At 37.6% G+C, this 23,005-nt stretch overlaps 1 protein-coding gene across 3 annotated transcripts in view; it reads right to left on the bottom strand.

Moving 5' to 3' along the window:
* Positions 1-5,235: 5,235 nt before the first annotated feature.
* LRIG3 (leucine rich repeats and immunoglobulin like domains 3) overlaps positions 5,236-23,005 on the bottom strand; it is a 49,458-nt gene continuing 31,688 nt past the window's right edge. For 2 of the 3 annotated variants that reach the window (XM_032288930.1, XM_032288948.1), the window contains exons 9-19: positions 22,608-22,688; positions 21,634-21,705; positions 19,346-19,417; positions 18,697-18,860; positions 16,422-16,742; positions 14,705-14,986; positions 13,005-13,457; positions 12,079-12,237; positions 10,031-10,177; positions 9,656-9,931; positions 5,236-8,404 (exon numbers count right to left, since the gene is read on the bottom strand). In XM_032288930.1, coding sequence (XP_032144821.1) covers positions 8,160-8,404; positions 9,656-9,931; positions 10,031-10,177; positions 12,079-12,237; positions 13,005-13,457; positions 14,705-14,986; positions 16,422-16,742; positions 18,697-18,860; positions 19,346-19,417; positions 21,634-21,705; positions 22,608-22,688 — 2,272 coding nt within the window. In that variant the 3' untranslated portion in view covers positions 5,236-8,159. The remainder of the gene's footprint in view (positions 8,405-9,655; positions 9,932-10,030; positions 10,178-12,078; positions 12,238-13,004; positions 13,458-14,704; positions 14,987-16,421; positions 16,743-18,696; positions 18,861-19,345; positions 19,418-21,633; positions 21,706-22,607; positions 22,689-23,005) is intronic. The other variant, XM_032288940.1, reaches the window with a different exon arrangement.

Raw genomic sequence — 23,005 nt, 5'->3', positions numbered from 1 at the left:
TCAAACTGGACATAGGAGCAGGACTCTCCACCTATGGAAACCCATAAAAACAGCAGTGACCACTGACGAAGACAAAGGTATATGTCAACCTGTGAACTCACAGTGCTTTAAGGAGGTAGACTGCACTTGAGCCAATGCCGGCCAGCTCTATGACTGACCATGACAAGTACCTACATAATCTGTAGCTTTTGATACAAAAGCTGGCTCTGGACCAAGGGTCCCGTGGTACCACAAGGCAATCATAAAACCACTAAAAAGGGAGAGAGGCAGCTCTAAAAGGAAGAAAAGGAAAAAGATAAACCTGAAAAAAAAATTCCAAAGCACACAACTAAACTAACACTGAGAGAGATGGTAAACAAGACAGAGATTGTGTCAGTTTTTAAAAAATAAAAATACAATTTCTGTGATTTTGAAATAGTTTTGTTTAAGATTATCAGAGACACAAGAAAGTAACACCCACATAATTTTGTGTAACACAAGCAGGCTGATATAGCTTAATAAGAAATGACTAAAAACAGAAACATTGCAAATTCTGACATATGTAAAGATAACAGTCCTTGTCATTAAAAAAATGACTTTTTAGAATGCAGTTAAAAAATAGAGTAACATAATCTTATTAAGATAATTATTCACGGAAAAAGAACACGTGAGAGTAAATGAGAAACATAAGAGATTTTCTGAAGCTCTAAAACATATCTTAAAGGAATTTGAGAATTTAAAAGTAAATGGAAAAACAGGTAAACAGTTTTCTAAAAGGTCAAACTTTTTCCAGAATTATGACGAATTTTCAGATTAAATATGCATCAGGTCAGGTATGTTAAATAAACTCACATTTAGAACCATCACAATAAAACTGAAAAGCATGATAGATAAAGTGAAAAGACTTAATAGCTACCAGACAGAAAAGATCTATCAGTAGCAGAAGGCTGACAATAGAGTGAAAACAGATTTCAGCAAATGATTCTGAAAGATAATCAAGTAAAACGACTACCAATTTAATAATTTTTATTCACGAAACCATAATTCAAGTTAGGGCAAGATGAGGATATCTTTAGACCCACAAAAGCCATGAGAACATATTTTTTAACAGGTTAAAGTAATTCCAAAGGAATACACAGCTGGCCCCTGAACAATCGGAATTTGCACTGCATGGGTCCAATTACAGAGATTAAAAACAAAACAACAATAAAAGAAACGAAAAACAAAACCCACTAAACCTGGACCAAAAGTATAGTATTCAAGGTATGCCAAACCTGCATATAGGGAAGGTTGACTTCAAATGCCTGGGTTTCACAGGGCCAACTGCAGGACATGAGCATGTGTGGATTTTGGTATAGGTAAGTGCTCCTGGAATGAGTCCTTGGAGTACACTGAGGGACAACTGTGGTTTATCAAGAAGAAAAATTAACCAAGAGTAATGAAAGTAAAGTGATTGAAGGAATGGTAAAGTATGTTGGTCATTCTAATGAACATGTGGAAAGATTTCTAGAAAAATTCGTGAAGACAGTGATGGCAAGCAGGAAAAGTTTGTTAAATCACTATCTTTTCTGGGAAGACAATGAAGCTTAACTCATTATTTGTAAAGAAAAAACAAGAGGAGAGAGAGAGAAAAAATCATTTAAAAATTTTAGTGATAAATTTCCTAAGAATAAAAATATAACTAACGTATAAGTTCCAAACTAGCAAAACAAACAAGAAAAAATTCAAGTCAAGAAAAGAAGAAAAATGATGAGTAACAGAACAAAGTAAAATAGCATAAATAGTTCTGCTGGGCACGGTGGCTCACGCCTATAATTCCAGCACTTTGGAAAGCTGAGGTGGGTGGATTATGAAATCAGGAGTTCAAGACCAGCCTGGCCAAGATGAAGAAGCCCTGTTTCTACTAAAAATATCAGTATTAGCCAGGCATAGTGCCTGACGCCTATAATCCCAGCTACTTGGGAGGCTGAGGTAGGAGAATCGCTTGAACCCAGGAGGAAAAGGTTGCCGTGAGCTGAGATGGTGCCTTTGCATTCCAGCCTGGGCCAACAGAGCAAGACTCAGTCTCAAAGAAAAAAAAAAAAAGAAAAAAGAAAAAGAAGAAACAGTTCCGAATGTATTCATAATTTTCAAATGATAATAGCATGAACTCACTGTGATGGTTAATTTTACATGTCAATTTGTTTTTTAGGGTGTTTCCATTAGAAATTAGCATTTGAATCAGTGGACTGGGTAAAGAAGGTCCCTCCACACCAGTATGGACAGGCAGCATCCAATCCATTGAGGGCCCAGATAGAACAAGAAACTGGAAGAAAAGTGAAATCACTCTGTCGTAGAGCTGGGAAATCTATCTTATCCTTGCCCTTTGGCATCAGAGCTCCAGGTTCCCAGGCCTTCAGTGTTGAACTGAAAATCTCTTCTGGTTCTCAGGTCTTTGGCTCAGGCCGCATCACACCACTGCTTTCCTGGCTCTCCAGCTTGCAGACAGCATGTTGTGGGACTTCACAGCCTCCATACTCACAGAGACCAATTCCCATATAAAATCCTCCCATATATCTATATATGTCCTATTGGTTCTGTTTTTCTGGAGAAGCCTAATACATATGCCTATTAAAAACCAAAGACCAGGTTGGGAAAAGTTTAACTATATTTTAACAGACACATTTTTTTTATTGTGATTAAAACACCACAACATAAACTTACTTAAAATTTAAGTGTATGGCTCAGTAATGTTAAGCTTATTCACATTGTTCAGGAACAGATTTCCAGAACTTTTCCATCTTGCAAATCTGAAAATCTGTACGCATTAAGCAACAACTCCCATTTCCCCCCCCACCGCCAGCCCCAGGTAACTACTATTCTACTTGGCTTCTTTGCCTGCTTCTGATACTTCATGTAAATGGAATCAGACTTCAAAAATGGGACAGTGAGAATGGCAATGACAGAATTGGGAAAAATATACCAAGCAAATAAAAAATTAACTTGGTAAAGGATTGACACATTATCAGACACTCCAAGCAAGTTAAAACTTGAGTAACATTGATTTTTAAGAAGTGGGCCATGGGAGATGCATTAATGAAAGAGACCAAGAAAAATGACCAGCAAGACAAGTAGGACTAGAAAAATGTAGAGATTCAGAAAGGTGCTATGACGAGGTATTAATCCAGGAAAATGAAAACTGTAAACACACGGGCGAGTTTGGAAATTAGGAGACCTGGCAATCTTGGCAAAACAATTTCAATTGAATATGAACAAAGTTTGATCTTCCTAGGTTGAAGAGGAACTAAGATTTTGAGAAGTTGGATGAGAAAAATAAGAGAGTGAATAATCTAGAGGCAAGGTTAAGGGAAGATGGATGTTGGATTACAGGATTCTCACAATCATATTTATAGTTTGAGGACAAAGTTAAGACAGAGAGACAGCAACTTCTCACTCAGGTCCATCACTATAGTTCCCAAATAAACCCCATACTTTTTAACTTGGAGCCACTCAGTTCCTACAGGGGAAAAAAAAATCTCGACACACCTGGCCATCTGTTTACCTTTAGTAAACTGCACAAGTTGATTTTCGGCTAAGTGCCCACACATCATCTAATTCATCATGTGATCACACTGCTAAGTGCTAGACCATGATTGGCAAAAAATATACAACTTTTTACTTCACTTCTTCATAGAAAGTAACTGATTAACACAGAGGTTAACTGTTTTTAGTATTTCTTATACAATGACGTAACAGCTGACTTAGTAACTACCTGCTTCCCTGTGATTTTCTCAGATGGTTCACAGAGTTCTATGGGAAAACAGATATCATGCTTCGGCTAAAAGCAAAAGAACTGGATTCTGCCAGGTGAGAAAGAAGAAAAAAACATTTCAGGACAAAGAGTCTGTCATCTAGGACTTTCTTGAGAGAATATTTGTCTTAGTAATATTATCATATCCACAGCAAGTAAGATAGCACCTAGCACAGTAGCCACTCAAATGTTTGCAGAACTAAAGATGAGATAATTCATACAATGATTTTTAGTTTCTAAAAGGACACAGTGCAGAGGGGCGGATAAGGAGGACTGTATGGTCAAAACATTTGGGGGTGATGAGAGCATGGCTTGAAGGGTGTGCTTGGAAGTGTACAAAAGGTCTTATACTCCATAACTAGGATTTAAAATCGGTCATCAAAAGTTTTTAAACAGGGAGGTGACCCATTCAGATTTACTTTAGAAAAGTAATTCTGGTGACAGCAAAGACAATGGATTGGATAAAACAAGGGAGGAGAAGACAGGTTAAAACACTGCTACAAAAGAGAGATAAGGGGCCGAACTGCAGCTGTGGCAATGGGATAAGAGGCAAGGTATCATCTGCCTTGAGAAAACCCAGGAGCAAAACCAACAGGAATGGTGATTACTGATGATTAAACCAGAAAGAGAGTACCAGAACTGGAACGGCTGTGGAATGCAGGTGAAGAAAAGAGATAATTAGCTTAGCCAGGGACATGCTGGTGAGGTGCACGTACCACTGCCAGGTAGTACAGTTAGAAAGCAAACATTCAGAGAGTCACTGCCAGGTACAGGGGCCTACTGAGCTACAGCATTTAACACATTGATAATAAGGATTTATTCATGACTCTGCTTCCTGTCCCACTGATAATAAGATTTTATTCATTTTTCACATCACCAGAGCATAAGAAATGTTTAAAAGTCAAGTGTATCGTTTCCAAATTTCAACTCTGCGCTGTACTTAGATCAAAATAAAGCCACAGGAAGTAATCTCAAAATAACCACCAAAACAACTACAATAACCTCATGAAAGTACTACTGAAGAAAAAATGAGTTAAGAAAAAAAGTTAAACCTGTAAAATAGAAGCCAAAGTTCAACATGAAACCCAACAAAGGTATATAAAAAATTATAGAAGAATTATACAGTTGTTAATTCCCTTGTCATATTCTTTAAATGTATTCTTAAAATGTCTTTAATTAAAACATGTAATTTTAATTAAAAGCTCCCTGTGAATGTTGGTTTAACTTTTCTGGTATTCATGGGTATCAACCATCATATAGACAGATATGGAATCCAGGTCTGACACTAAAAAAAAACAGAAATGAAAAATGAACTTGCAATTTTTACAATAGTAAGAATAAACTTGATAAATTGTGCACAGCTTAATCTACAATATAGACTTTCATATGTTTAATTTCATAATAATGTACCTTGAATAAAATAAAACATGTTTGTCAAAAGACATCCCGTTAACAGATTTTTTCAACAACAACAAAAACCAAATGGCCCAAGATATTGGGATAATTCAGAAAATATGTGGGCATAATCTCTTCTCTATTAAAATAAAATACCAGTGAAAATATTTCTGTGCCATTTTAGGTCACATTTGGGATGAAGCAAGATAATTATTTCAGTGCTTTCCTATTACACATTAGTTTAAGAAATGTCCCATGAAAATGGTAAGTTCTGGCACCTAGATATTTCTGGAGTATGAAAATTATTCAGTTCATGAAGACACTGTACCTCTCTTTGAGGCCTAATTGTTTTCTTGGCAGGGTATTGTGTTATCCAATGTGTTAATAGAATGCTGTCTTAAACAATGAATTCTAAATTATCCTATTACATAAATCTGATCATTTCAGATTGCAAGGGTGAGAAGGACAGCTCAGGCATTTTGCAATGACATTTGGTTCCCATTCTCTTGAAGAATACCAGTGTAGCACATCTGTCATAATATTGATTATAAATTACTTCCTATCACACTGAATTGAAATAAATAGAGCCTCCCAAGTGTACAAACACCAAACCACTTTCCTTTCTTCTGTCAATCTTTAAAAAGTAGTATGGCTCTATTGTAAGAAATAACTTTTGGTTTCCTTCTGTAGCAAGGCTGTGAAAATAAATTATATATATTCCACAGATATTTAACTTTCATAAAATTTTGCCAGAACTAAGGAGTACTTCTTTCCCAATAACCTACAAAACAGGTAAGATTATACATAGTAACTATCTTAATAGTGCCAATAGTGGAATTAACATTAAAATAATACAGAAATTTTGTGAACATCTATTAAGATATGTTATACATGAACTCATATCAAAAAGCATAGGATGATTAAGCTGGAATTTTTAAGGATTCCTTCAAGCAATGTGACATTTATCTACATTAGGCTTTCAACCTTGAGTCTATGTTATTTTAGGATCTCTTACCACCTACTAGATTAATTTTGTCAATTCAATATGGAGTCTCAAAATCATATATACTCTTTTCCTGCAAGTGTCAAAGAGAAATCAAGTTCCTACTCTTTCTCCAGATAGTTAAGATTACACCTAATCCACAAGGTGCAGCACATGCCACAGTAAAAGGGTAAAATCATACTGATGTAGAGTGAATCTAATTTTTGAATTTCAAGTGTTAATGATTTAAACCTTTGTGCTCAGCATGGAGAAATTAAATCTTTTAAAATTAGTTCATAGTCACTGAAAAGGCCCCATCTGGCAATAATGAAGACAAACTAACAATAAAATTTTGAAAGTCTGGCAATATGATCAAGCCAAAGCCCACGAAATTACTCCTCTGTACTTAGTCACTGGTGGTCCAAGGAAGGATCAGCGTCCTGTCTTGGACTCTGGCATCTAAATTAAAGCAGGAAAATCGACTGCAATCTGGATTCCAGGCTCTGGCTTACAAACAACAAAGCTCTAAACTCACTAAAAGCAGAAAGACTTTACCCCCAACATATTCTCTAAGAAGAATCTGCTTTTTGAATAGCTGCTTTCAGTTTAGTTCAAAGACAAGACAATGGCATAAATTCACACCTTCGAGGTCAGTTAATTTTTAAATCTTATTGTGCTATATTAACTCCTTTTGTGCCAATTTATCTTGAGCAAGGGGTTTTTCTTTAAACTACACATACGAACTAGAATTTACTGAAGAAGAAAAAACAGTTTCATGATCTGATTAAACTGAATTTTTTTTCCATTCAGTTACTTTGAACTGTGTCATCTAGTTTTGAAAATATGGTTATATTCATTTTTCTATGTAGATATGTCTGTCATATAAATTACATGTTTAACTAGTACTGTTTTAAAACAAATGTTTTAAATAGTTTTACATGCGTAAGTAACAGATTTGCTACTTAGTTTTTAACCAAACCTTAACGATCAAAGAAAATATTTTGGTAATTGTTAAAGAATGTTGAAAAATAGCTTGAGTACCATTTATATACAAACTACTCTTCAGTAGAAAATCAATAAAAACAGAAAGGAATTCCAGCAGCATCTCATTATAACCTGAAACAGTGCATGAAAGTCCACCTCTGCTATAGCCACTTTAGCTATAGACATGTACAATAAAACATTTGCTTCTTGTAAGAAAAGAGACGGCAAATGTGAAACTACTTGGATAAGCGTAAGGCATTAGACCATAAGGCATTATTATAATTAAAGAAACATGAATTGAGCAGTGATTTAAGGAATGGCAGTTGTACTATATTATACCAGATCATAACCACAAATCTTTTTTTGTTCATAGATTTAGAAATGAATTAAGGTAGCTTAAATCTTTGTAGCTCCTTCTTGTTTACAATTGTGCTTTCACATGCACAATCTGATTTGAATCTATAACAATCCTAGGAAGTAGAAAGAATGGTCATTTTTGTTCATACTTTAATGGGCTAAATATAATTCCCATCAATTTGAGACATGATAGTGTGAACTAATTAAGCCTAAAATGTGTGAAAAATAAAATTGTTTTTGTATAAATGGGGCTTGGCATAAAATTGACACATTTTATTAAATATAATGTGCAAAATATAATGAAATAACCTCTATTCAAAAACAGTACAAGGCAGGTATTATTTCAAATGCTTTAGTAACTCATTTTCAATAAAAAGAAATCTGGCATTATAAAAATACATAAAATAATCATGATTTATATCATTAATTTACATAAGATACTTTTTTGCATAAAACAGTTATAAAATAGTTTTAAAAGGTATTCTTATATGAGCATTATTCTCAGTACAAAAATTTTCATAACTTTTTGTAATTTTGGTTCATCTGTATAAATAAAGCATTTTTAACCTTTTAAAATTCACAACTCCATTTTAAAAACATAAGATTCTCTCTCTTTTAAATAAAAGTTCACTTGAGGTAGTATGTTAAGGTTTTCCTTTGGTCTCATTCAGTCTATGTGTCCAAGTCGTAAGACTGAAAATTTGGAGTCCTGTAGTTTTCTAAAGTCTGTTTAAAGGTACAAATGTGATTTTCTTCTTGAAAATCTGTCCTTTCTTTCCCATCTTCCTCTGACCCAGAGTCCAAGTCTGGGGAAGAATGAGCTTTCAAATAAGAGGCTCTTGGCTGACAATCTGATGGCTGTGCAAAGCTTGAATAGGCATCTAGGTGAGGTCTCCTAAGAGCTTTTCCAAATGTACCTGAAAGAAAGAAACACCCTGAGCACATGGGTCCCTTTGCTAGCATGTGAATCAATAAAACCAACTGCAAATGAAGAAACATCTTACCCTATGAATATGAATAAATGTTTTCTACAAGTCCACATTATGGTACTCACATACATGTACATCTGTGTTACAGATAGATCACTTCCAGAATGGGGCAAAAGACATTTGCCCTCCCTCATATTTACATTTCCTGAATAAATGCATCTATTCTTTACCATATCTTATGACGTGTAGTAATGTTAGTGGTCATGCAATAAAGTTCCCTAAGTTCCCCAATATAAGCTTCCCCATATGCTAGCTGAAAGCCCACAGACTTTGGTGAAGGGTACGGTACACTGGACAGTACGATCCAAGCTAACTGGGCCTGAATATAGAAATTTTCTTTCAAAATAAACCTATGTCTTGACCTTTCTTTATTAATTGTAGCAAAATATTACTCAATTGAATCAAATTCTTGCCTCAGTCATACAAATCATATTATTTTCTTTTTTTTTTTAAAAAAAGGAATATAAATAATTATACTGTGATAAAACATTTCTTAGAAGCTAGATAAAATATTTGAAAATTCTCCATTTTTTTTTTGTCCACATGGCAAGTCGTAGCTGATCTTCCCATCTCTCTCTGCTCAGTGAAAAGATGATCTCAGCTCTTCCATCCCATTGTACCCATGCATCAGACCAAAAATCCACAACCTAATCTCGGTGCCAGCCAGCATCTAACACCACTGACTTGGACCTTAAGGCTGGTTTTCTTTGCCAAAGGTAGTCTAGCTTGTCAAACTAGCAGTTGTTGCTAGGTAGGATGCTGTTTTCCACGCTTCGGCTGCGGGTTCAGTTGGAAGCCACCAGACATACCAAACCACAATCATGCAGAGCACACAACTCCACCCCAAAGGCCGTGGGAGTCTGAAACCACTTTTTCCACATGGCTGACAAGCTGAGCTCCTAAGTCATCCCCAAACTCTTGTCTTGAAGTAGATGCCACACACAGTGCTACCCAGAAAGCTCCTGAGGCTTAGTTATAAATTAAACACATCATCAAGTAAAATCCCATCTTAGACTTTGCTTTTGGAAGCCTTTACACTAACTAGTAGGATGTCATGGCAGCACCATGCAAGAAACCATTTTTTACCAGTTTGACATTCAAAGCTCTCATTGATGTCTCACATACAACTTATAGAGTATGGATCCTCAGATGAGGTACCTGATAACCTAATAAACTTACCCATGAAAGAATTACTCAAGGCAATCGACGCGGGCTCTGGATTTGCACTAAAATCTAAAGAGGACTTGTTTAGACACAGATTTTTCATTCCGGGTCCTTCGTTTTGTGAGTAACTAGCGTTAAGTAGCTTCCTCACATGTGAAGGCCATGCAACATTACTGAAGCTCCGTTCGCAGGACTCTTCTGAAGGATGAGAACATGGGTAGCACTCCTTTTTCTTTACATAACTGGGCTCACAGTGGTCCATTAAAGCTGTTCTTGGGTCAGGACTGCAACCTTTTTAATTTGGGGGTAATAACAGAAGGAGATGACAGTTGGCACATCTAGAAGTCTCTCTATGAAAGAGAACCATACTCAGGCAAGAAAACCACCTACCTGTATAATACATTTCAAAAGGATCTGAGCCATACACATTTCCCTTCAAATACACGGGGCCTGTGGATCCCAAAAAGGGACAAAGGAACGGATCTGTGGTGGCAGCTTCCACGTCAGCTTCACTGCTATTGTCAATATGGCAGGTCCCTTTAAAACAAAAATCTTAGTCACTGATCCAAGTATTCAAGTGCCATTCAACATTCTCCCCAGTTTTGGCATTTTTTATATGTATAGATGAAAGTATGACTAGAACATTATATAGACAAAAAAAAAAGTGCAGAAATTTACAGTAAGGTTTTAAAAAATGTATGAGAAGACTCAATTACCCACTGTGCTAGGTGTGCCGGCCTTATTGCTCACTTGGTTTCTAAGGGAATCGAATGTGTGTGGATGCTCCAGCCAAAGCAGCCATGGTCTGAATCACATACCATCAGCACTGCCCCCTTCTTACAAAAGGTCCCAGATGACCAGAACCAGGATTGGCACTTGGCCAGTGACCTCTTAACGCCCATCTCAAGGATAAGCTCAGCTGAACTTATCATCTCATGGGTATTTGAACCAAACAACACAGAAATGATACACCATTTACTTCTGGACACAGCAGGTGAAGAATAAATGAGATCATCAGGGTTAGAGACGTCACGACGGGTCATATGCCTGGAAAGCAGGAACTAGGCAGTGAAAGGTGGTGGTCTGAGAGAAAAGCAAATATGCAGAATGTGACGCAGTAACGCTGGTGGCCCAGAGCTGCTCTGGGAGCAGCCTCATCTAGGCAGCCTGGCACCATAATGACCCAGTTCTGTCTTTTTAGGTGTTCCTTAAGTGTCTTTTCAGTTAATCCCATTATAGTTTAATGAGCTTGGGTCTCTACTCTTTGCCAGTAAATGGTTCTAACCAGAATACTCACGTCTATGCTCAGATCTTCTAACTCTACGCCCTCTATCACTGCCTTGACAAGCACTTTTAGTTGATCTCACCGCTGACTAAACTGTGAAATTGAAAACAAATATACTTCTCTTCCCACTACAATGTCTGGCACAGAGCATATAATAAATACTTAAGGGAAAAGTTGGTCATATATTTTAGAATCGCATCAATAGCTTCCACTTGCTGAGCCCTTAGTATGTGCCTAGCACCATGTAGGTTTCCATTTTCATTTCATTTGTACAACTGCCTCATTGGAAAGTCCTGTACATGCCCCACAGCACACGGAGTAAGTAGTAGGAGTTGGTCTTGTACCAAACCTGTGCTCTTGTATGATGCTGTCTCCATTATTATTCTCAAAATCATGCAGCATTTAAAGCAAGGGTCAGAATTAGACCTCTGAAAGAGGCTGGGTGCGGTGGCTCACGCCTGTAATCCCAGCACTTTGGGAGGCCAAGGTGGGCAGATCACCTGAGGTCAGGGGTTCAAGATGAGCCTGGCCAACATGGCCAAACACCATCTCTACTAAAAATAAAAAATAAAAATTAAAAAAAAATTAGCCAGGCATGGTGGCACGAGGCTGCAATCCCAGTTGCTCGGGAGGCTGAGGCAGGAGAATGGCTTGAACCCAGGAAGCAGAGGTTGCAGTGAGCTAAGACCGCACCACTGCACTCCAGCCTGGGAGACAGAGCGAGACTTCATCTCAAAAAATAATAATAAATAAATAAAATAAAAATAAATTTTAAAAATAGGCTTCTCAAAGAAAATAATGCAAACCATTTGACTTTAAAGCCCATTCATGTAATCAGTTAATATCACTTAAGGAAGGAGAACACTCAGGGCCAAAGAACATTTATAACGTAACGGAAATACTAGATTGCATGGAATAATCAAATTTCTCTAAACCTACTGGTCTTTTTTTAATTGTCAGAAACAAAGATTTTTTTTTTTCCTAGTATTTAAGAGAAGGGTCTAGAACTATACAATTTCAGCGTTGCTAGTGATCTTGGGCCAGGTCCTAAATGTCAGTGTACTCCATGCCTTGTGAAAATGAGTGTCATATCTGAGCCTTCCATTATAAGACTACAAAACAATTACAGCCCACATTCATTTTAAATACATACCACTACTGTCATGTTGTGGTAAGAAAAATCCAGCACCTGAAGATGTGACAAACTGGTGGTGGCTTCCACTTTCTGAAGAGATGTACCCATCCTGCCTGTCAGCTAATGTTCCCTGAGATGACAAATAACTAGGAATATCTGCTGGCAAGTTGGTCTCATCTGTAAAAAAACAGTAGCATTTTATTAACCCAGAATGATCATAATTGTCCCACAGGCATCCCATAAGCATAGACTATTTTGGCTTCTGTGTACATCAAATTAGGGGAGATCAATTCTGGCAAAACCATCTTGATTGTACAGTATCCTGGAAAGTATAATCTGATTTTCTATTTTATCACCCACTGGATGCACCTCCCAAATTTCAAAACAACAAATGTTTTTAAAGGTTTTTTTAAAAGATGAAGGCTTAAGAATTTTCATGGGACAGTATGTAAGCTTTCAAATTAAGCTTGATTATTGACATATTCCCTGCTTAATATTATTAATCAATATTTGATTTTGCACATACTAATCAAGTCACAGCTCCTCTTCCACTGATAACTAAAATCCCACCTACCTACATGCACATACGCATACACAACAAGACACACAACCACTGCAGAGAGTAAACCTCATCATTAAGGGGCTGTTCCTGGTTCTCCATCACTACCTTATGAAGGAGTTAGAAATACTTTAGTCAGTGACTTGGATTTTATCTTACAGCCACAAGATATTCTGATGTCATTTTAACAAAAAGTATTAATCTTCAAACATCAACTTTATTTGGGGCTGGAGTGTTATTTTTAGCGAATCATATTTCTGCAGCTTGAAACAAATGAGTCACCCTTCTGAGATGAACTCAGACTGCAAGACACACCTTCTAGAAGTATTTGCAGAACCACAAATACACACTCCCGTGACCTGTTGCCAAGCCTCTGTTTACACACCTGTGTTGGTAATGCTGCAATCTTCATTCCTCCGCCTTGTGTGGTATATGATGACCACCCACACGAGTGACGTGCCCACCACACAGCAAACCACGGCTATGATCACGACACCCACAGTGGCCCATCCGTCATCGTCTAACGACGGGGCAGTCATCTGAGGGGAGTCGCAGGTCGGAGTGGGGATCACACTGAGGCGCATGTTTCCTCTCTCCGTGCCAAGGGTATTGGACATCTCACACGTGTATTTCCCAGCATCGCTGACATCTGAGTCCACAATAATAAGAAGCTGATTGCCTGCTGCAAAAAAGTGCCTCTCAGTTACCAGCAAAGGGCTATCATCTTTGGTCCAGTTCAGCCTGGGTGGAGGGCTTCCCCCAGCAATGCACTGTAGGACGGCCGTTTCTCCCTTGGTTACAGTTCGGTCCAACAGAGGCCGCAAAAATGATGGCGTTTCTGAAATAACAAGTTATGCTTTTAATTTCCCAAATAAAAGTTAGTTTCCATATCATAAAATGTAGCATTTAAATTTATTCAAATTGCAACCTAAAATTTTATTCTCCCACAACTTACTGGACATGCTTTTTTAAGAGCCTAAACATACACAACATTCAGTATTTCACTATTCTGCTTTTACTCGTAACACCAGTTAATTATAATAGTTACTATTTTTAAAATTTCAACTTCCCTCACTTTTGCAAAAGTCGGGAAGCTGGTCGGGGGGGCGGGGGGGAGAATGGGAAACAAAACCTTTTTTAAACATAGAAAGTATAAAAATAATTTCAAGCACAAGGGTATGTTGATGAATAAAAAAATCAAAATGCTTAAGTTTTTTAAGTGAAATACTTTAGGGCCAGATGCCTAGGCCTACACTAAAACTCAGACAATAATTTACTTTATTTAGTATCTTAATAGGCTACTTTAATTAGCTCTTTTGAAGATACATAAATAATTGTGTTTACATTTTTAAAAAGCATTTGTTTAGGTAAAAGATGAAAAAGAACTCTGACTTCCAGAGAGGTATGGTAGGCTGAGAAAAAAGAATAAGGCCTTCCTAAGTTGTTCCTACAATTTTTTTTTTTTTTGAGATGGAGTCTCGATCTGTCGCCCAGGCTGGAATGCAGTGGCAATCTCAGCTCACTGCAACTTCCGCCTCCCAGGTTCAAGTGATTCTCCTGCCTCAGCCTCCAGAGTAGCCAGGACTACCAGTGTGTGCCACCACACCCAGCTAACTTTCGTATTTTTAGTAGAGATGGAGTTTCACCATGTTGGCCAGGATCTCTGACCTTGTGATTCACCCACCTCGGCCTCCCAAAGTGTTGGATTACAGGTGTGACCACCGCACCCGGCCTCCTACATTTTTTTATATGTTCCTTATGATGCTAACAGTACCGACATGGACAGCACAGTGGGTAAATTAGAGGGTGATCCCCCATAAACGGGAAAACATCAAAACCTTTACTTCGCCCCTCTCTTTGGAATGGAGGGGACAAGGATTCACCTCACTGGCCAGACTTAAGGATGTCATGCACTCCCTAACTTCAAAGTGTTCAAGAGGCCATTTGCATTAATACTTCCCAGCAAAGGCAATGCCCCATAGATCTTCATCTCTTATTCTCACAACTTCTGGCATTTAGGGACCCTGGAGGAGCTGGTATCTTCAAGACTGATTTAGACTATGGAATCTTAACAAATTCACCCACCTAAGACAGTTAGAGTTGCATTTGCAGAAATACTTCCTGCACTGTTCTGAGCTGTGCAGCTGTACACCCCAATGTCCTCGATCTTCACATCCACAATAAAGAATACGTCATCCTCGGGCATCACATGCATGCGTCTCTCCCGTGCAGCTGGGAAGTCTGTGCCCCCATCCTTCTGCCAAGCTATCTGTGGGGCTGGGTGCCCCACAGCAGCACACTCCAAGCGTGCCATGGCCCCAGCTCGTATGGTGAGGTCCATGGGGGTCTTGGTGAATGAGGGAAGCACTGAAATCAGAGAAACAATATAGGCATTGGCACAATGGAGTCTTAGAGGTTCACTTGCATTCCTTTTTATTTTTTTTGTTTGACGCTTACAGATTGTCCCTGACATAGATTGGGCAAGGGTTAATTCCAATTTCAAGTCAAGGAAACTAAAGTTGAGATGGAAAGATTAAAAGGCTTTCTCAAGGTTACAGATACAGAAACAACGAAGTCAGGATAAAACACAGGTCAACTGATTCTCAGAATGAAGGTCTTTCTGCTATATTCTGCCACTTTTTAGTTTCCTCAATAATGAATTGTGAGATCTTGGGCATGTCAATTAATCTCTTTGTACCCTGACCACTCGCTTCATCTTTTTTTTTTTTTAAAGTACCTGCTGGTAGCTCTAACATTGTGACTTTTAAGATACATGTTTTGTTCTACAATTTAAACTCAAAACTGTTCCATGTGGCAGGCCACAGCCATCATTTGTTGAGTGAATACATTAAAGAATCATATTCGAAATCTTCTACCATGGCAGACACAGATAGTTAAATGATAAAGTGGCGAGGATCCTACTGTAAAACTGTATACCTACCACACAAACAAGAATAGACTTCTATTAACAGTAGCTAACACTGCATTCTACCTTGCAGCCATGTTGCTACATCCTCTACACACATTATTTTACTGAATAAGCATAAAGCCTCTGGGGGAAGGACCTATTTTTCCCTAATTGAAAGAGGTGGAACTAGAGGCTGTGACGTGAAGTAACCTGTGAGAATCACGCAGCCACACGCAGGAGTGACAGGATTCACACACAGATCTCTGAATTAAAGGCAGTGTGCATCCAGTGCTTTGCAGCTTCCCAGATCATACAGTACACTGTAAACTCTCAAAGAGAAAAACCTGGCCGGGTGCGGTGGCTCACGCCTGTAATCCCAGCACTTTGGAAGGCTGTAGTGAATGGATCACGAGGTCAGGAGTTCGAGACCAGCCCGACTAACATGGTGAAACCCTGTCTCTACTAAAAATACAAAAAAATTAGAAAGGCATGCTGATGCATGCCTGTAATCCCAACTACTCAGGAGGCTGAGGCAAGAGAATCACTTGAATCTGGGAAGCAGAGGTTGCAGTGAGCTGAGATCACACCACTGCACTCCAGCCTGGATGACAGAGCAAGAATCTGTCTTAAAAAAAAAAAAAAGAGCAAAATATGTCTGGTTCATTTCTGTGTTACTCACCACACTGAGTACGGTGTCATCATCAACATGATAATTGCAGGTTTAGATACAAATAACCAAGAATCTTAATTTTGTAGAAAGAAAGGTAGGGAAAGGAAGAGTCAGGTGGGGAACTGTGAGAAGAAAGGACAGAGTTAAGATTCAGGGAGAAAAACAGGTGCTTTCTATTTCTAAAAGGTATCTTTAAATGCTAAAGGAAAAGTCAGATCACATACTATTTACTGTAAGCTTGGCTTTGACAGAGTAGGATGAACCAAAGTGATTGGAGATGACACACTGATATTTCCCCTCACTGGCAAATTCCACCTTGCGCAGCCGAAGGATGGTGGTATACTCCATCACCTCGCCACCTTGGGCCCGGAGGTGTGCATAATTTTCCATTTCGGCGTCATGCAGCAGTTCATTGTCTTTTTTCCAAGCAAAAGTCATTGGGGAATCACTGCTGCTGGCAGCTGAGCAGATGAAACTCAAATTGGAGCCTTTTATTGCCGACTGTGTTTCTGGCTGAACCGTGATCTGGGGTTTGGGAAAATCATCTGTTCAAAATGGAGAGGAGGAGACAAAACAACGTTAAGGCTCAAGAGTCTGAATACTACTCAAATTTGAACACCAAGAAATGCAGAAACAAACAACAGCTTAGGTTTCAGCCTTTGTGTATGTTTTACAGATGGACTAGCAGGCCCTGTGTTGAAATGATACATGGGAAGAGTGTTTATAAAGTAACTCATTCATCTCAAATAGAGACAGATTCCTATTTATCAATCACTATTACCTGAGAAGAGACTGTTATTTTGGAGCTATCAGAAAACACACAGTTTATTCCTGATCCCTTATGCTTTGCATAAGTAGAAGAAAGCAGTTTAACAACTTCCAGCCTCGTGGATCATTTTTGAATGCTACTTCTACCAGAAACTGCAACTGTTCCCATGTTCTCCCCAAATAAGGAATAGCAACATTAGGAAATCGAACACCAATCATGACTAATCAACAAAGATAGCCATTAACACCCCATTTACCAAAACACAACCACTATTAAACAGCAGTAATTTAGGTAGAGCCAATAAGAAAAAAAGAAGAAAAAAAGCTGATAGCAAAATATAAAGCATCTCTAAAACAAATTGTAAGACATTGCCTTCGGCCTGGAGCTTGGAGTGGTCAATCCCTGTCAAAGCTACATTATAATTAGAGCTAAGCAACTCTTTCATTCTAAGCAGTTATTTTTAGTTCCCTGTTACTTTTTGGAAAAGTTACCTTTTTGAACTTCAGTTTCTCAGAGATGAGCTAAACCCAGAAGGAAACATCTGGGATCTACCAAAGTGTACTATCGGGGTGCTCTGAAAAAACAACTTTTAAGTGTGTTGAATGGGTTACGGGGGATGCCTTGATAACTCCAATGCTGCTATTTTTCAATGCCATATCTGCATACTGTAACCGAAGTGGTTTATTTTCTAAATTATTCTGAAATTCTCATTTAATAAGTCAACGTGCAGATTCACAAGGAAGTGAAAAAAAAAACTATGGATACCATATATGTGTTTCAAAGTAATAGGGAGTTCCTATTTTGGGACTAAAAAACTATGAAATAAGGACCATGGGAAAGGAGCAGTTCGGGCCCTTACAGATGAATGCCAAAAGCTTATTCGGATCCAAAAGCTACATCAGAAGTTTTATTTCCAGAAAATACTGGCACTGCTTAATGCTGCAACCTAAAAATATATATCATGGACAAGGCAGTTTTAAGTAAATTATTAAATGCCAATGCAAAAGAAGGTTAATATTTTAACACACATGCTTAAATATAAGCAAACTCTGATTTCTTGTTTCATAAACATACTTATTTTTACAGAGGTCTCCATGGCAGCTACTAGTAAATAGCAGTACCGTGTAATAGACAGAAAACTGCATCAGAGATGAAAACTTTTCTTTTAAATCCAGATCTGCTACGAATTAGCTATGTAAAGTTTGGGTAACTAGATTTCTAATGCCGAGATTCTTGGACGCTAAAACAATGGACCTTAAAATTGTTTATAATAAATTCACATTTCCTAATGCTTGTAAATGTTTTACCTACCAATTATTTAGCAGCCCATAAATCACTAATAACTTTCTCTTTCATGTGAGCCTCCCAACAAGCCTCAGAGTTGGGAAGAGAAGAAAAGAGGAGAGTCCCCATTTCATGGATGCAGAGACTAACATTTAAGGAATTTAAGTTAAGTAGAAGGGCTGGGACTATCCTTCCATTCTCCCAAGATCCAATTTCATTGTTTCCACCAAACCATCCTGATGCCAAAATAAAGATGAAGCAATTTTAGAAAATTCTCTTTCCCATCTGTGAAATTAAAATAATCAGCAAGCTACAGACCCATTTTCCTCTACCTCAGCACAAATAAAAGCTTTATAAAGAGATCATAAATCTATTCAAAACCATTATTTGGATAAACGGGAGGGAAAAAAGAATAAATAAAAGGCCAGGGCAATACTTATACTCACCACACACAAAGCCATCTGGGCTAACAGCAAAAATGCTCCTTCCTTTTAGCAGCTGAGGATGGGCACAACTGGCATTTACAAAGCTCTGAAAGTTGTTTTCCGCCACCCACTGTGGAAGCCATTTTAGTTGGCAATCACACAAAAGGCTTGATGTATTTAAATGCCTGAGGAGAGTAATTACATTCAATTTGTTCTGTATGAAATGCAGATTTCTACAAGTAAACTAAACCCAAGTAAATATTAACAAAGCAATGAATTTGGAAACTGAATACACACATCCCATGGAATAAGTATTCTACATTCCTTTTTAAAATACGAGGACCTTATCTGGCATGATTTTCTGTTGTTCTTACTGCCCTACTGAGACAAAAATGTTAAATTTATCAAAAGTACCTTATAACTGAAAAATTACTACTATATTGAGTCACTGTACTGTATGTGGTCCCACAAAGTTGCAAATTTAAAATAGAAAAAGAAACATTTCAACAAAAAGAACAAATCAACTCCTTTTTGGTTGTCTAGTATAAAAATTAAGTAATGTTAAGAATGTGCCAGGCACTTTTTACAGATACATAATCTAGGGTGACACATCGTACGACAGTTTTCCCCTCTATACTTTCAGACCCCTAGAAGGAAAAGAAAAGCTTACAATTGCTGCAGTTTCTTCATTTGTGAAAATGCATTGCCTTGTAAAGACATGATTGCGTTGTCACTCAGGTCTCTGAAAAATCACCACATCAAATGCATCAGGGCAAACCACCACCATTTTGCACTGTGGGACAAAGTTTGGGCCCGCACTGCCCACTCCCATTTGCCAAACAAATACTCCTCTCTATGTGTTGAAATAGACGATTGGGGCAACCCCAGAATAATCCACTACGAAGCTTGTGATGAAGAATGAAGGGATTTGTATCAGAGATACGTTCTGTTTTAGTGAAAAAGATTCATTTTCTGTCATCACTTACAGGTTATTTGACTTACTAGGGCCCAAGCTGTTCTATTATTTTATTCTATGACTCTTTATTCAAATTAGTAACTATTAGAAACTTCTAAATATACAAATAAAATTTCTCATAATTATGCTTTTAAAAAGCATCATTTATACAGTAGTTTTGAAGACAGGCACTCAGTTAAGTGATTTACATATGGTACTGCATTTATTCCTACAACAACCCAAAATATGATGGTATTACTACTCCGCACAAAAGGGGAAGGTAAGAGTTGAAACAATTATTTTCAATTCCAAAACCTATGCTTTCAACCATTAATCTAATTCTGTCACAGACAACTCACTAACATAAACACAGTAAGAGATGTTTAGACAAGATATACTTGTTAAAACAAACAAATACTTCAGGCAGGAAATTCATAATGAATGCACATTCTGGGCTAATTCTCTTTTTAAAGAGACTTATAAGCAGTCTGCATTCAAGTATTCACCGCAATGATTAGCACACTGTTTTTCTCTACAGGGATCAGAATATACAAAGGGAATATTGAGTGAGACAAGTGGCAAGAGAAGACAAAGAAAGAAGGGACCAGACGGGGCTAGACAAAGAGGCTCGGGCAATCAAGGAAGATTTACGAAAACTGAAGCAGATATTAATACTCTACTAATCCACTAATTCCCTTTCCCAGAAATGGAATGGGCCAAATGACAAACCCTTTTGGCTAGTTTTCTTTTCAAAATAGTCGGTTTCAATAAACACTGCAATCTTGGTCTGCCCTTCCAAAGCTCAGCTCTGTAGAATCATTCTACTATACTGTGAATTGCCGCACTCACTGTCACGAGGGCTCATAATCCCAATCTCCCTCAGACTAACTGGTGCAGTCAGAAAAGTGGTTTATAAATAACAGCTAAATCTTCACTCTCAATATATAGCACACATGGGACAACCAAACATGTATTTTAAATTGTAACTTCTTTTGTCCTGGTTAACAGATATTAAAACTTTTGGCTATAAGCCTTCCTTAACGGTCCGAGTAGATACTATACATTGCGTTGTACTTTTACTTTTTACTCTACAAGGGTAAAACATTCATCCGCGGGTTTTAAGGAGTGGTTGGTTCCCTTAGTTAAAACACGCACATTTTGATTCCTACCGAAGTTAGCTAGCTTTCCTTAGTGGCTAAAAATTCCTGAGCCCCTAAATGACATTTCAGAAACGTGTGCCAGGAGTTACTGGGAGTAGTGGCAGAGATTGTACAGGCAAGAGCTAGTGGGATGCAGGGACACTGTGGAAGTAGGAACAGCTCTGAGCTGAGTACTGTTCCTGGCAGTTACTAACTGATGGGTCCAGAAGAAACAAAAGAAAACAACAACAACAACAACAAAGACAACAATGGTAAGAGGGTTGTATGTTTTATAATTAAACAACAATAAGAGACCAACAATTCTCAAAGGAGTGCTAAAACCCTACGTCACTCTTAAGGATTGTGGAACATTATCTTTGTTCTTTAATATCCAAGTCATCTCCCTTAACTGCCAAATGGAATCAATAAACTCTTAGAACCTCCACTTAGCTTAACAATAAAGATAATAATAGCTATTGAACTGTATTCTGATTAAAAATTAAATGAGACAATATATGTGAAAACGTGGCACAATACCCAACACATAGGGGATGAACAATATCTAGTAGGTTTTTTTTTTAATTAATCACCATCTGAGAAAAACAATTAAAAACCCATTAAGGAGATATAGCTTTTGTCCTTAAATACGAAGGAAAGCATATACCTGTACACTTCTATATAGGTAGGGAGGTAAGTAGGTAGGTAAGAGGCAGACAGAGAAAGAGACAGAAAGGTACGGAGATGTTTAAATGCATTTTATGAAACTGGAAGGATGCCAACTAAATTACATTCTAGTTTGTTTTATCTTTCATGACACAAATAACCACCTTAGAGACTTTGTTTAGGGTAAATTCTGCTACTCACAGATGCTCCAATGCATCCAAACCAGTGAAGGCTTTTTTAGTAATAGATCGAATCCGATTTCCCTGGAGTATCCTAGGGAAAAAAAAAAATTACATTGAAACAGTTAATTTAAAAAGCCATTTTGGGGGTAGAACTCTCATAAACACAACTGCTTTTTAAATTATGGGTAAACAATTCCATTTTCTTCAATTAAACAATATATCCTGTAAAAACCTGTCCATGTCATCTATTTCAATAATACAGTTCAACATGGTTTTCAAAGCATTCAACAAAGAGCCCAACAAAAGTAGGCATTCAAAGAGTTACTCTGCTGATTAAGTTAAATCATTATTTTTCAGAGTCCTTTTAGGAATAGGTAGAGACTTTATCTCAAGTAAACTGTCTCAGAGCACTAAGTTAATAGTGAATGCTTTCTCCTTCCCCTTCTTCTCTGTGGATACCTTCATCTACAGGAGTTTAGGACTATAGGGAGCTCAATTTGAAAACTGCTGGCTGAAAGCAGGTAATTTGACCATCTGCAAGACCATTTTATGGTTAATTATAAGATGTTTTCATCCTGTTTTGCTTGTAACCTACCATAGCATTCAGTGGCTACTAGATTACTTCATTAAAAAAATTCCTGCGAGGACAGTACAACATTGAGGATTTTAAAACGTGGAAGTGCATGCACTAACTTTTACACAAAGATAATTCCACAAGTCTAGGCCCTCAGCAGAGTTGAAAATTATTAAGTGGATATTAAAGTAAATTACACACACTAAAGTGTTGAATAAAACACTTTCACCTAAGGAAGAAAAAGCTAATAACATACATCTTGCATAACAGCACGCATCTGGGGAGAGGATAAAGGGTAGTAACCACATTAAGCACCGATTTCAAATCTCTTCATGATATCAACTTGTATAGCTGACTTCAGTCAAGAAAAAAATTGTAAATCAACGAGTGAGCTAAATTATGAGGCAATTCATACTCACAGCCGCCTCAGTTTGTCAAGCCCAGAGAAAGCACCATTCATGTCTTCAATAGTCCAGGAAATTTCATTGTTCTTCAGATCTCTGGTTTTAAAAGAAACATTCCCTTTAGAGTGATATGCTCAGAAAGCCTAATAACACCACCCGTGTGGCATATCATTTGTAAAACATTTCTCATAATTCCCCCCATTATCTCCACCTCTTTCAAAATAATAGAAAACTCTTATTTCTTCAACTTATTTCTTATACCCTGTCTGATTCCTTCAACGACATTTTAAGTTTTTACCTAAAATCAGAAAAAGTTGACACTGGCTCTATTAATTCCTCTATCAAGATGACTACATTCTGAAAGATCTGAACCGTCTGAAAAATACATTAAACTTTAAAACCACTGTTCCAAC

This window comes from Sapajus apella, unplaced genomic scaffold (genome assembly GCF_009761245.1).
Source record: "Sapajus apella isolate SASKATOON/1434 unplaced genomic scaffold, GSC_monkey_1.0 scaffold2, whole genome shotgun sequence".
Classification (NCBI taxonomy): Eukaryota; Metazoa; Chordata; class Mammalia; order Primates; family Cebidae; genus Sapajus; species Sapajus apella.
Note: the sequence above shows the minus strand (reverse complement) of the source record. Positions and strands in the feature narration are given on the sequence as shown.